This window comes from Xyrauchen texanus, chromosome 11 (genome assembly GCF_025860055.1).
Source record: "Xyrauchen texanus isolate HMW12.3.18 chromosome 11, RBS_HiC_50CHRs, whole genome shotgun sequence".
Classification (NCBI taxonomy): Eukaryota; Metazoa; Chordata; class Actinopteri; order Cypriniformes; family Catostomidae; genus Xyrauchen; species Xyrauchen texanus.
This window is the reverse complement of record NC_068286.1, coordinates 7329302-7341945: the sequence shown is the minus strand read 5'-3', so window position 1 is coordinate 7341945 and position 12644 is coordinate 7329302. Positions and strand designations below refer to the sequence as shown.

Below are 12644 nucleotides of genomic sequence, written 5' to 3'. Positions count from 1 at the left end.
GTCACGTCTTTCTTTTCAGGAAAATGTTCACTGTTTTTAAGCTGATACACAGGTTTTACCCTGTTAAGAAGTTTATACAGAAGTTTAGAGCTGACATTAATTTAACATGCTCTTTTTGTCTGAACTCTGATGAAACACTGGTACACTTATTTTGGTCATGTCACTACACTCAGAAGCTTTGGAATGATATTGGTGTTTTTGTCAAAGGTAAGATTTTGCCAGGCTTCTCAATATTATGAGAAACATTATATTTGGGTATTTTGACTCGGACCACACAAAAGGAAATATCTGTTTTGTTATTAATTAAATGCACATTTTCAAATTGTAACCTGTCTTCTTAAAAGGCTGCCGAGAGACGCTGGCTGCCATAGAAAATGTATGACTTCCGGTCAATTTGACGCTCTGAACGCACCATAAACGCACCAGACAGACTTTTACTGTAAACATTTTTTTTTTTTTTTTTTTTAATTATTATTATTGCTGAGAAAATTAGACGTATTTTTTTTTTATTTTTTATTTTTACAAATAAAATAAACGTATAGCACATTCACAGCTATACGTTTATTTCACAGTTCATATACACAGTTATATCACAGTTCATTTGTTCAGTTGCAGGAGGGACTTGAGAGCTTTTCATAAGGGCGTTCCCTTCGTCACTATTACAGACGAAGAGAGAGAGAGAAAGACAGAGATGGGTACATGCTCCAGTGCATATCTGGCATGTAAATAAGTCAACATTAGTCATTTTGAAATCTCACAGCAGCAGCAATGATTTGCCAGGAAAATACAGTTCACTACTGCAGCTGGATTTTTGTGGTCGGGGGACTGCTTTACCTCTTGCGGCAAATGTCCACACACACACCATATGGGCGCTATGTGGATACAAACACCCCGTGCGTGATGGTGCCGGCCAAGCCAGGCTGGTTTATACAGGAGCTTCCATCATTTTTAGTTCCGGTGCTGCTCTTGTTGACAACGGAAATTTATCAGGGAATGGGACAACATTTACTGCTCTGGACTTTCTGCCTGCACTACTTTCAAAGGTAATGAGGCAATTCACATAGTGTTCAATGTGCATAAAGTGACAAATACTTTGTCCATTGTCCATAAAGTGGACACAGTTGATGCATAACATGTCCATGGACATTCTTCTATAAGATTTTAGGATGTGTATATCTTAGGTCATGTGACTGGTCACAATTTCTTTTTACCCATTCAAAACACTTTTTGCCTTCATCTGGCCATTTGATTTGACAAATAAAACAAATATTAATAATAATGAAGTGTTCATACAAATATCCCATTCATTCTTTTAGATAATATGAGATCATAAAAGTTACATGCATAATATTAATGTTTCCTAGAATGCTCCAGGGAAGCACAGCTGTGCCAAATTAACTGAGCCTGGACATCTGTACAAGTTTTTTAATAGGACTTTGTGTCTGGTAAATGTAAACCGTAACAGAATGACGTTTTTTTAAGAGCACTAGTTCAGGCAGGTTTGTTTCAGATGTCAAATGGCAGTTTTTGATGAGATGATAGTAGGCATTTGCAATCCGGGGAGGAACAAAAATGAGCTGTTATGTTGGTTAATTATCGCTTCTTGTAGGTTACGGTTTGTCACATACTAAATTGAGTGCCTTGCCTGTTGCCCCTAATCGAAAAACCATATGGGGCCAATCCATAAACATTCAAATACACATCGTTTCAAAAGTGTAGCCACAAGATGTAAACACTATATATCTAAACATGATTTTAGTGTGATAAAATCACATACTAACCTTATCTGTGTATGTCCAATAGTAGGCCAAACAACTGTAATCCCATATTGGATATAACTTTACATGGAAAAGATTAGTAAGCAATTTTATTTCAATAAAGTAATATTAACATTTCGTTTGTTTACGCCTTGTGGCTAAACTTTTGAAATTCTGTGTATTTTATCGTTTATTCACAGGTGTTTATTTTTGGTTTTTTTAAATGAGGGGCGAGTCGAAAAACTGTTGATTGATCTTAACAGTTTTGGGAAATTACTCCAAAAAGTAATTCTCTAAAATTGTAAACAGATTACTGACTTTACTGATTACTTAATCCAAAAATTAATCACATTACTAATTACTTTTAAGTTACTTCCTAAAACACTTTTCACAGAAAAGCTTTTTGTTTTCCGCTCAACAAATTCAAAACAATGTCTATATTTCCTTTTTGTTCATTGACTCGTTAGGGGGCGCACGCACTTCAGCTGTCACAAAACTAAAACAGATGTACATATTAATGTAATTGACTTTTTAAATCTATTCTACATACAGGATATGGTGTTTTAGAAATGTAACCCAAGGAATTAAAGGCAATCAACTTAATTGAAAGTCAGTAACTGTTATCAGATCACAAGAATTTGAAATGTAAATCACTAAACAACATTTTGTACATGAAAGTAATTAGATTACAGTAATTAATTACTTTGTAATTAGATTGCACCCAACAATGGCACTTAGCTTGTATTGAACCTGCAATATTTATTTAATATCTTGTTATTTTGCCTCCCAGGTAAATGCCTCTTGTTGAATGCTTAGAAAATTTGACTAGAAAACGGGACAAAAACACGGAATAAGAACATTTTGCAATGATTCATTTATTGCACTACACACTTATGTCTATGGTCTTCGCCAATGATGACTGACTGTAGCAATTACTTCCTGATTTAAAAGCGGGATCTGAACCCAGGTCTTCCACCCTGCTGACGCAACATGCTTGTCAGTGAATCAGCATAATGTGGGTGATTCTAGGGTACTGGAACGGCCACGTCATTTTGTGACCGATAGGGTCCGGGCTCTCGGAAACAACATACTGACTTCCCACGTGAAAGATACAGACCCCAAGTTTGGTTAATGTTTAGGTTTTAAAGGTTTAGCATGCATCAGTAAGTTGGACAGCACGAGGGCTGCTCGGAGGATTGGTAAAGCTGCACTTTCCTCATTTCCAATTGCAAATAAACATTAAACATAGATGTACACAACTGCTTTGTTTTGTGACTGTTTCAATATACTGTTTGTTGTTCCGGCAGGACGTTTGTTTTCTCCTTGCTGACTAAAGGCAGATCCTCTCCTCTGCATATTGTGGTGTCTGCCGTTGTCTTCTGCTCTCTAAACGGCTTCCTGCAGGGCCATTATATGCTGCATTGCACTCAGTACAACACAGAATGGCACAGGGATGCACGCTTTGTAATAGGTACATGGACTGGTGCTATACTAAACAACTTCTTGAGGTGCATACTTATTGAAGAGTATTGAAGGAGACTTGTCTGTGTCCACTATCTGTCATAAAAAATTTTTTTTTTGTTTTCTCAAGGAATTGAATCTTATAGGCACAATATATTTGTCTATGTTACTACTTCATCATCATAAATCAAGTGTGTCCAAACTTTTGACTTGTTGCGCAAATTATATTTTTTTAATAGAATCACTTAAATGTTGTTTTTTCATTGGTGACAAATCACAGAAATAATAGTCAACTAAATTAACAATTCAACTAACTTCAGAAATTGATTTTTCCCTCCAGGGATGTTGATGTTTTTCTCAGGAATGGCCATCAACATCCACAGTGACAATGTTTTACGAAACCTGAGGAAACCAGGAGAGATCAACTATAAAATCCCAAGAGGTCAGTTTTTACTTTTAAAGGGCTCACACTGTAAACATGGATTTAATATTCAATTAAACAATTGAATTACAGTGTACTTAAATTATTTAAGTTTGATTGCATTACTATAAAATGTAAGTATATTCTATTAATTTGTCGACCAATTTGAATGTGTGAATAACTAAGTTAAATGGCTTAAAACGATTAAGTTTTTGTCCTGACCAAACCCCCACACTTGAAAGTCACATATGTCATGCCTAATAATAATGACGTTGTATCTCATAGTTATGATTTTTAGATCTCATAAGATACTATCTCATAATTATGACTTATTGTGTCATAATGACTTAGTATTTCATAATAATGAGAACATTTCCCATAATTAAGACATCCATTCTCATAATAATGACTTGTAATTATGTCCAGTCATTATAAGATCATAGAAAGTAATAATTATTAGAAAATTATGTCATTATTATGAGATATGTTCTCATTATTATGACACACTATGGGAATTATTTTTTTTAATGTCTATGGAAAAATTAATTTCTGAGAAATCAAATGTTTCTGTCTAATAGCACAATGTACTTCAGTAACCACGAGCGCTGCATCCGTTACTATGGAGACGACTCTGGCTAGATCCGCAAACTGTTCGACGGGGCATTTTTCACCTGTTAGCTAGCTACTTTTATCTTTCGCCGTGCGGCGGACACCGGTGACTTTGACAGAGATTTTTCGTCTGTTAGTGACATTTGTCATCTGTTAGCTTGTTACTTTCCTCCCTCGCGCGCTTAAACACCCGCTCGGCGACGCACGAGGTGCCGCACGGAGGAGAGAGGAGGGCGACCGGAAGAGTGCAGATCCACGGTCTACTGAATCTGGTGAGTGCATTTAAGTTAACATTAGCGACCACATTGTATTTTGACACTGCTATTGATTGAAATAAAAACAGTAGCTACTGGATGTAACTCCAGTTTTATCTTGGTTCATAGCTCTCTAACAGGCTTTTCCATGATAAACAAACTTGTTTTGTGTTGCAGGTCACAGGAAGAGATGTATTATAACTGTGAAAAGAGAGCACAGCTATTTAAACATTTTAGGCTCAAACATGGAAGTCATGCAAGAATGGAACAATTTCCTTGTTCACATCAGAAATGTTAGTGCATTTAGTGATTTAAATGTACATAAAAAGTACACTTATTACACCAGATCAGCAACCAAATGAATCTGGTACCAGTTTAGTTTTGCTTTCTGTCATGTGGGTTTGCCGAGTCATGTTCTGAGGCTGATTACTTTATTCACCTGCATACTGCACATTTAAAGTTAACCATAAAGTCAGGTGCCTTATAAATACTGTAACTTTGAAAGCAGTGTCTAGTCTAGCCTTTGCATGTGTATCAAGGTGCAGCATATATATATATATACACACACACATCTGGGAGTGGTTAACATTGTGTGACCCAAATTATGTAGTGTTGGGAGTCATAGATGGGGTAATTTGACCATGGGCTTATACATGATTTGCTATGTTTTATGCTTCAGGTTTATTACGAGTTCAACAGAGTGGTGGGAAAAATCTCTTCTTTGATGCACTTGACCGTTTCTCTCCAAGCCTGATGGACCTCTTCAGGAAGAAGAAAGGCCTCACAAGCTTTGTCTGAGCTTTTACGTCAGACAAAGGTGGGTTGACTTGTCTACATCAGTCTAGTCCATTTCTTTCCTATCTCCGTTCCTCTCCTTTGCCTTTCCTCTCTCTCCTTTCTTCTCATCTCTTCTTTGCTCTCCTCTTCCCTTCTTTTCTCCATTTTCCTCTCCTCTCTTGTCATCTCCATTCTTAAAGGCATATTTCACCCAAACATTCTGTCATCTTTTACTCACCCTCATGTCATTCCAAACCTGTCTGACTATCTTCTGTGGAACACAAAGAAGATATTGTGAGAAATGTCTCGTGGTTTTATTTGTCCATACAATGGAAGTCAATGGGCACCAATGTTGTTTGGTTGTCAACGTTCTTCAAAATATCTTCTCTGTGTTCCACAGAAGATAGTCACACAGGTTTGAAATGATACATGGGTGAGTAAATGATGACAGAATTTACATTTTTGAGAGAACTATCCCTTTAAATCTCTTCCTTTCATCTTCAGTCTCTTTTTTTCTCATCTTCATTTGTCTTCTCCACTTTGCTCTTCCCCTTTTCTTGTTTCATCCCTTCTTTCCTTTAACCATCTGTCCTCTCCCTTTTCTCTCCTCTCTCCATTCCTTTTGTGTCATCTCCTCTTGTCCTGTCCTTCACGTTCCAGTCCTGGAAATTTGCAGTGAAGTCATAAAGAATTGTGGGGACGTTTGGGAATTTAATTAATACTTGTGAGTATCCTTAGCAAACGGTGTTGTACAATATGTGCACTATCTTCCAGACCACTGAGCCAACAGACATTAGGTGCCTTTGTCTTCAGGGATTGCCGGTCATTTTGGGGGATGATCCTTCTGCCTTCTTCAAGACCTCCTCCATAAGTAAATAATTTGTTGTAAATGTTGTAGGTACATAGTTATTTTTATTTATTTTCATTTTAAGCCATTAGTGAAGACTGTCTGTTACTAATTCTTAAATGTCTGCTAAAATACTTTCAGCGTAATTTAATCAGCATTCAGTGTTTCCCAGACTTTTATTTTATTGCCAAGCAAATTTTAACTAAATGCAGTTTTGAATAACTGTATTAGTGATTTATGACATGACAAACTGAAAAGATTTGACTAAATTCTGTAAAAAAAAAATTCTCTGCTGTTGCAGTACAAATTAAAGGAAAAAATGTGATTAATGTTTTTGAAGTTGAAGGACATTACTGCCATAATTGGATATGTACATTAAAAGGATTGGTTGCAAAACTGTGCACTGAAAATGGTTTGTTAGCTTGGTAGTTTAGGAGAACTTATCCATTTTCAGTCATTTCAGTCAGGGAAAACATTTGAAAAACTGCTCCCAGAAACTTAAGGTGTATGACTCCCTTTACATTTGCCTAATTTGTATTACTTTTCTGTCACCAGTTGGAAGTTACACATATGTCTTGTACATGAGTTTTGGGTCTGCTTGTTGTTAAATCCTGGTTATGCCAACAAGTACACTCAAAACTCCTGTTTCAGTTTGGGATCCAAAGACATCTGCAAAACTTTCCACTGGTGACAGTAAAGCAGTTTAAGCAAATGTACATTGAGTCACATGATTCTCAAAAATGTTGCATGGCAACATAGAAGTTTCTGGGAACAGTTTTTCCACATCTTTTGAGCGTGACTGAGGCTGAAAGTGGGTAAACTCCTCATAGGTGCTAATCTACAAAACTATATTTGGTGCACAGTTTTGCAGTCAGTACTTGTAATGTACAGATCCAAATATGGCAGTTGATGAAAGTCAATTTAAGACTGTGATTGTCCTTTTAACAATTACTTTTAGTGCAGTTCATACTGTATGGTGCTTTTCATTATACAGTCAGAGGTACATTTTGGTGGACAACATGGCATTATCTATCTGTTTCTTTCTCTGTTAGGATGTAACTGACAAGGACTTGTACAGTCAGACTCCAGTGGCAATCCTCTACGTTGATCAAGAAAGTCCTCAGCTAAACCCATCCAGAGTGGGGATCATCTTGGAAGGGAGTTTGGTGATGGGTGAACTGGCCAACCTGCCTCTGGCCTTCTGTGTCCTTTTTGGACTGATTTATGCCCTGCACCTGGACTAACCCAAGTGCTTGAAAAACACTTTCTGCTTTATTCTGCAGGTAATGCTCAACCTGGGAAAAGGTGAGCTGACACCCAAAATTCAGTCTTTGAAAAATCAGCTTGCCGTGTAAAACGAGCTTCCCAATAGATATACCTCTGCTCCAAATATCTGGTGGTTAGTTTGAAAGTTGCACTGTTTCATAGTGACAAAGGTTGAAATCTCTGAAACTTGAAGTCATCAAGGCAATATGTTCCTTTGATTGTATTGCTGTCTGTTGTATTTTCAAACGAAACATTCTAAATTGAAATAAAACAGAAAAAGAATGTACTTTTGTTATTTGGTTTCTTTTTTTATCTAGTTTAACTAATTAAAAAATAAATATAAACTTAATTTAACTTAAGAAACTAAGTGGAGTAACTGGACAGAGCAATTGACATTACAAATTATTTCAAGTTAAATGATCTTTGAAAGTGCATTGAACTACAAACAAAAGTTTTTAGTGCTGGAATTTTTAAGTTAACTTTACTTAAAAAATGTGAGGAAACCGGTTGCCTTAAAAAATTTAAGTACATTCAAATTATCCGGGTTTACAGTGGCAGTTGCTTCTAATGTTTTTCTGTCAAACTCATTTATGAAACATGGGTGAATCTCACAAAAACACGTCCAGGTCACATTTCAAGCCAAAATCAAAGAAGCCTTTTTTTATTTGTTTTTTTTTTTTGTTTAAAGAAAATTAAGCCTATTTTAATTACCCTTGATTGTTTTGTTTTTTAATGACAATTAAGCATTTATGATGAGCTAATCTAGGCAGAGTAAGGGATGGATTCATTTTTGTAAGGGATGGATAAAGGTGTTGCAAGGGAACTCAAGACAACTGTGGAATGTAAAATGTATTCCGAGGTAAGATGGACTATTGCGAGGGAGTGCAAACCCTTGCAAGGGAACATGAATATTTTCATGAGGGATGCAGACTATTGTGAGAGAACGTAAAACGTATTGTGAGGGAACACAGACTACTGCTAGGGAACGCATAACGTTTTGTGAGGGAACGCAAACTATTTGAGGGAATGTAAAACTTATTGCAAAGGAACACAGACTATTGCGAGGTGGCGCAAACTATTTAGGGAAGACCGACTATTGCAAGGGAATGCAAAACGTATTTTGAGGTAGTGCAAATCTATTTCAGAAAATGCATTTCCTCCCTGTCCTTTAAGGGGCTCCGTAATACTGTGAATGAACGCAAGATATTTTGGTAACAATTTGCAACAAGGTTTCATTTGTTAACCGTTAACATTAACATGAACTAATAATGAGCAACACATTTACAGCATATATTAATTTTAGTTAATGTTAATTTCGATTTATCCAAAAACATTTTTAAGATCAAAAGTTGAATTTAACATTAGTTAATGCACTATGAAATAACAAAGATTAATAAATGCTATAATAATGGTTTATTCATGATAACTAATGCACTAAGTAATGTTAATTAGTGGAACCTTATTGTAAAGTGCAACCAATATTTTTTAAGTAACTTTATTTTTTGGTCTCTACATAATTCCTCTACTTCCATTAAGTCGACATTTGTTTTATACAATATTAATTTCAAAATGCTCTCATTTCTATTTGAAAACAAAGTGTGCATTATCTATTGATATTGACACACACCGTTCTGTTTATCATACACATAAACGCAGCTGTCACCTAATGTCAACAATCTCATGATCGCCAGATATCGTCTTGTTTATTGACCTTTATTGATACAGTATATCAGTCTATTACAACTAGAAACCACACATCCGACATGCTCCCCGATTAATCAAGCTTGAATATGGTTGTTGTTTTATCTTTAGGGGGAATGTTTGAGTGGGTCTCTGGTGCTAACTACTTTGGGGAGATTGTTGAATGGTGTGGATACGCTGTGGCCACCTGGACCTTTCCTGCGTTCTCCTTTGCGGTCTTTACCATCTGCTCCATTGGGCCACGAGCCTACCACCATCACAGGTGCTGTTCAAAATCTAGAACTATGTTCCTAAATTTAGCAAGTTTTGCCACGTCAGATGAAAAATAAATGCAGTGCATGGGTCATTATTTTGAGTTTGTATCTCATTATCTTCAGTATCTCGTGATTTTTAGTTAGCATTTCATTTTTTAGCATTATTATTTTGAGTCAGTGTTTTTTGAGATATTATTTTGAGTATCGAGATCTCTCATTATTTGAGATACTAAGATACAAAAAAATTAGAGACTAAAATTTTGAGATGACAACGACATACTATCTTAAAATCATGACTTGTGTGCTGTTTTTTTTTATGTGGAGGAAACTGGCTTCAATACACATTTTTATTTTATTTAAAAAATGTGTTAAAGTGAAAATAACAGCAAAGATCAAGTACTTTCTACATTGAATAAGTTTAAGTGTGAACTTGAAAGTAATATGTAAATTCTACATTTGTACTAAATTCAAACATGTAAAAAATGTATGTTCTGGCTTTTAATATTATTTATGATTATCTTTACATTGTCATCCTGTATCAATCCTATAGTAGAAAATATTGTCAAATTAATTCACTAATTTTAGTCAGTTTCAAAAGGTAAATAAAATGACAATTTTACTCAACTTTTCAAAGCTGGTGTTCCCAGCATGCCCTGGGCTTGAATAATTAATGACCTAGCATGGTTTCACTGTTTGCAAGTTTATTTACACAGATTTTACATACATTTGTATTGTTATTGTTTTGTTTGGTAACTTCTTGTTTTGTGAATTTAATTTTCTACTGAAAGGGATGGTTCCCACCAAAATTATAATTCTCTCATCATTTACTCCCCCTCATGCCATCCCAGACTTGTATGACTTATTTTGGGTGAACTATCAGTTTAAAATGACCCATTCATGATTAAAAACATAACCATTATTTCTCTCGTTTGGGATTGGCCTCTCCATTAACGATACATGCTTCTGTTTATGGACTATTTAGTGACGGTAGTGGACAGTAAGGCAGCTATGGTAACTAGGTTTAGGAACAGACCCTAAATACATATAGACTAAATTTCTATTTAAATGGTCATTCACAGCTGAATCCGTACAGAATCTAGCAAATTTAAGTAATACCCATTTGTCTTTTTTACAGGTATTACTTGGAGAAATTTAAAGATTACCCCAAATCAAGAAAGGCTGTGATCCCCTTCGTGCTATAACAAAGTCAGAGAGCCGCTGAAGCCTTACATGGTCAAAGGGAAATCAACGACAACGTTTCCATTTCAACAAGTTTAACCACAAAGCTAAATAGGAACTGCAAGTGCTGATGTTACATTGTTCAAGTTTTGTATTTATTTTTTTAAGTACACAATTAAACCCTTCGTTTTCAACTATAAATAGTAGAGAATGGTCAATTATACTTATATCCAAATCCAAACAAGCAGTTGTCAGAAGTCCATTAATTATTATAAACAGTCAAATATCATCCGTTCTCAGGAAACATAAAACGAACACCGTATGCTGATGTTCAAAGTCCTCCGAACTGAAGCCTTTCAGTACATTGTTTCAAATGAACAATATGACACACCGTGTTTTGCTCTGAGTAAATGCTGTATGGACTTTGCATTTCTAAGCAATAGATTTGATTGATTGCTCATGAAAATTATTTCATGTGTGTTCATCAGAAACCAGTCAGAGAATAAACCACTATAATAATGGTGAGAAACCCCACACACATTCCCCATAACATCCCTTGAACTACATTCGCTTAAAAGTTCTCATTTCCTGTTATTCTTCTGGGATGGCTTTACTTTTGAGCTGTTGTTCCAAGCACACCAAACTGCCAAAATGGATACCAAGAAATGCGCCACCACAAACCAATAGCCGGTTCTTGCTGAGCCAGCTATGGCTTCTCATCCTCTCCGTCTTTACTCTCCACTATAAAACATCTTTAGTAGAGGATGGGGGTAAGATCTGCGGAATGGAAGGGATGAGATTAGGAAAAACAGAGCAGTGATTTAGCGACTTTGAGTGACTGGTTTCTGACATTTTGGGATTCCAAATTAAGTTTCATTCCAGAGTTCTAGTTTTTGTTCATGCAAAAACTTGATTTACACAGTATCCACGATTTGCAGTTTACATTTCATGTTTCACAACTGCATTCCACATTCAGTTCAAACTTCACAAAATCGTTTCACAATCACGTTCACAGAGTTCATGGTCAAAACCTGGTGTGCTTCCCCAACCAACAACACCTGACTTCTCATGTGCTCACCTAAACACAACTGTTATGCCCAAATATCACCCAGAGTGCAAATTAAAATGGCTCGAACATTCAATGTATATTGCATAAGTACAGATTAAGCAGTATAATTTTTGGGCAAGATGAAGAGATACAGCAGCTTGCCCGTATCTCTCCCACACTTGCGGGTGAAGTCTTCATTCTCCGTACAGTAAAGACGTCTGTTCCCGTGTCCCGAGACATGCATCGAACGCAATGAATAAGCGTGTACTGCCCCACACAATCAGTTTCTGTGCTAAGATGTGCAGTCGAGCGTGTACCTTCTGGAAATTTATATATGCCAATTTTAGCCACAGAAAGAGGGAAAAAACATAAGTGAAGTTTGAGTATGTGGAAAAAAAAATGGATATTGCACTAAAAATGGACCAAAAAGAGAAAGATTTGGTAATATTTTAATATATAAAAACATGACTTTTCTTGTCATTCATAAGTTTTTCAAGCATTAAAAAATAAGATCATAAATACCTATTATATGATTCCAAGTTAAATATGAATAAATGACTTCAGATGTATGAAGCACACATATACCTTATAGAGTATAACAATATATATATATATGTCAATCGCAGAAGCCCTAAAACGGACAATTATTTATCATAATCGCATTTGTTTGACTATTAATGGCCAGCCAAATTTCATAAATGTGACAGCCCTATTTCTGACAGATATATAAAATGTGCTGCTAAAAATAAAACTTTTCTAGAATGTATTTTTTTAGTTAGGCCAGTGCAAATTGTCCAAGCAGATCTTAAGTAGTCTTCAATTGGGCCAGCAGGGGAAAAAAAAGCCATACAATGCATTTTAAGTTTTGATTTAAAGTGCTTTTAACACAATCTAGGACAATTCTGACCTGTACAAATAGAAAACTACTACTTTCTACTAATAGAAATGGCATATCCGCATAACATGGCATTCACAAAAAAAAAGCCTGTAACTTTCAAAGCAAGAAAAGATTAGCCACACAAAGCTCATCAGAGGAAAAGCAGCACGTGTGTTCATTCATGTTTTTGTGT

The 12644-nt window shown here is 35.8% G+C and overlaps 1 protein-coding gene across 7 annotated transcripts; it reads left to right on the top strand.

The window, feature by feature from the left end:
- Positions 1-5: 5 nt before the first annotated feature.
- On the top strand, positions 6-11279 carry LOC127651391 (3-oxo-5-alpha-steroid 4-dehydrogenase 2-like). Of its 7 annotated transcripts, none has more exons than XM_052137184.1 (6): positions 6-207; positions 610-1043; positions 3065-3228; positions 3559-3660; positions 9205-9355; positions 10483-11279. In XM_052137184.1, exons 2-6 carry the CDS (start codon positions 769-771, stop codon positions 10547-10549), a joined length of 759 nt encoding a protein of 252 aa, XP_051993144.1. In that variant the 5' UTR covers positions 6-207; positions 610-768; the 3' UTR covers positions 10550-11279. The 7 variants fall into 7 exon arrangements, 1 of the variants encoding a protein (XP_051993144.1); XR_007971575.1 differs by lacking the exons at positions 6-207; positions 610-1043; positions 9205-9355; positions 10483-11279 and adding exons at positions 4680-4795; positions 5182-5319; positions 6054-6150; positions 7179-7647 and having other exon boundaries at positions 3182-3228; positions 3559-4520; XR_007971571.1 differs by lacking the exons at positions 6-207; positions 610-1043; positions 10483-11279 and adding exons at positions 6054-6150; positions 7179-7409 and having other exon boundaries at positions 3182-3228; positions 3559-5319; positions 9205-9344.
- Positions 11280-12644: the final 1365 nt, after the last annotated feature.

Coding starts and splice junctions, on each gene's coding strand:
- LOC127651391 (XM_052137184.1), top strand. CDS start 769: ATGATTTGCCAGGAAAATACAGTTCACTACTGCAGCTGGATTTTTGTG. Junction 1,044..3,064: donor TGCCTGCACTACTTTCAAAG/GTAATGAGGCAA, acceptor TTGTTCCGGCAG/GACGTTTGTTTTCTCCTTGC. Junction 9,356..10,482: donor CGAGCCTACCACCATCACAG/GTGCTGTTCAAA, acceptor TCTTTTTTACAG/GTATTACTTGGAGAAATTTA.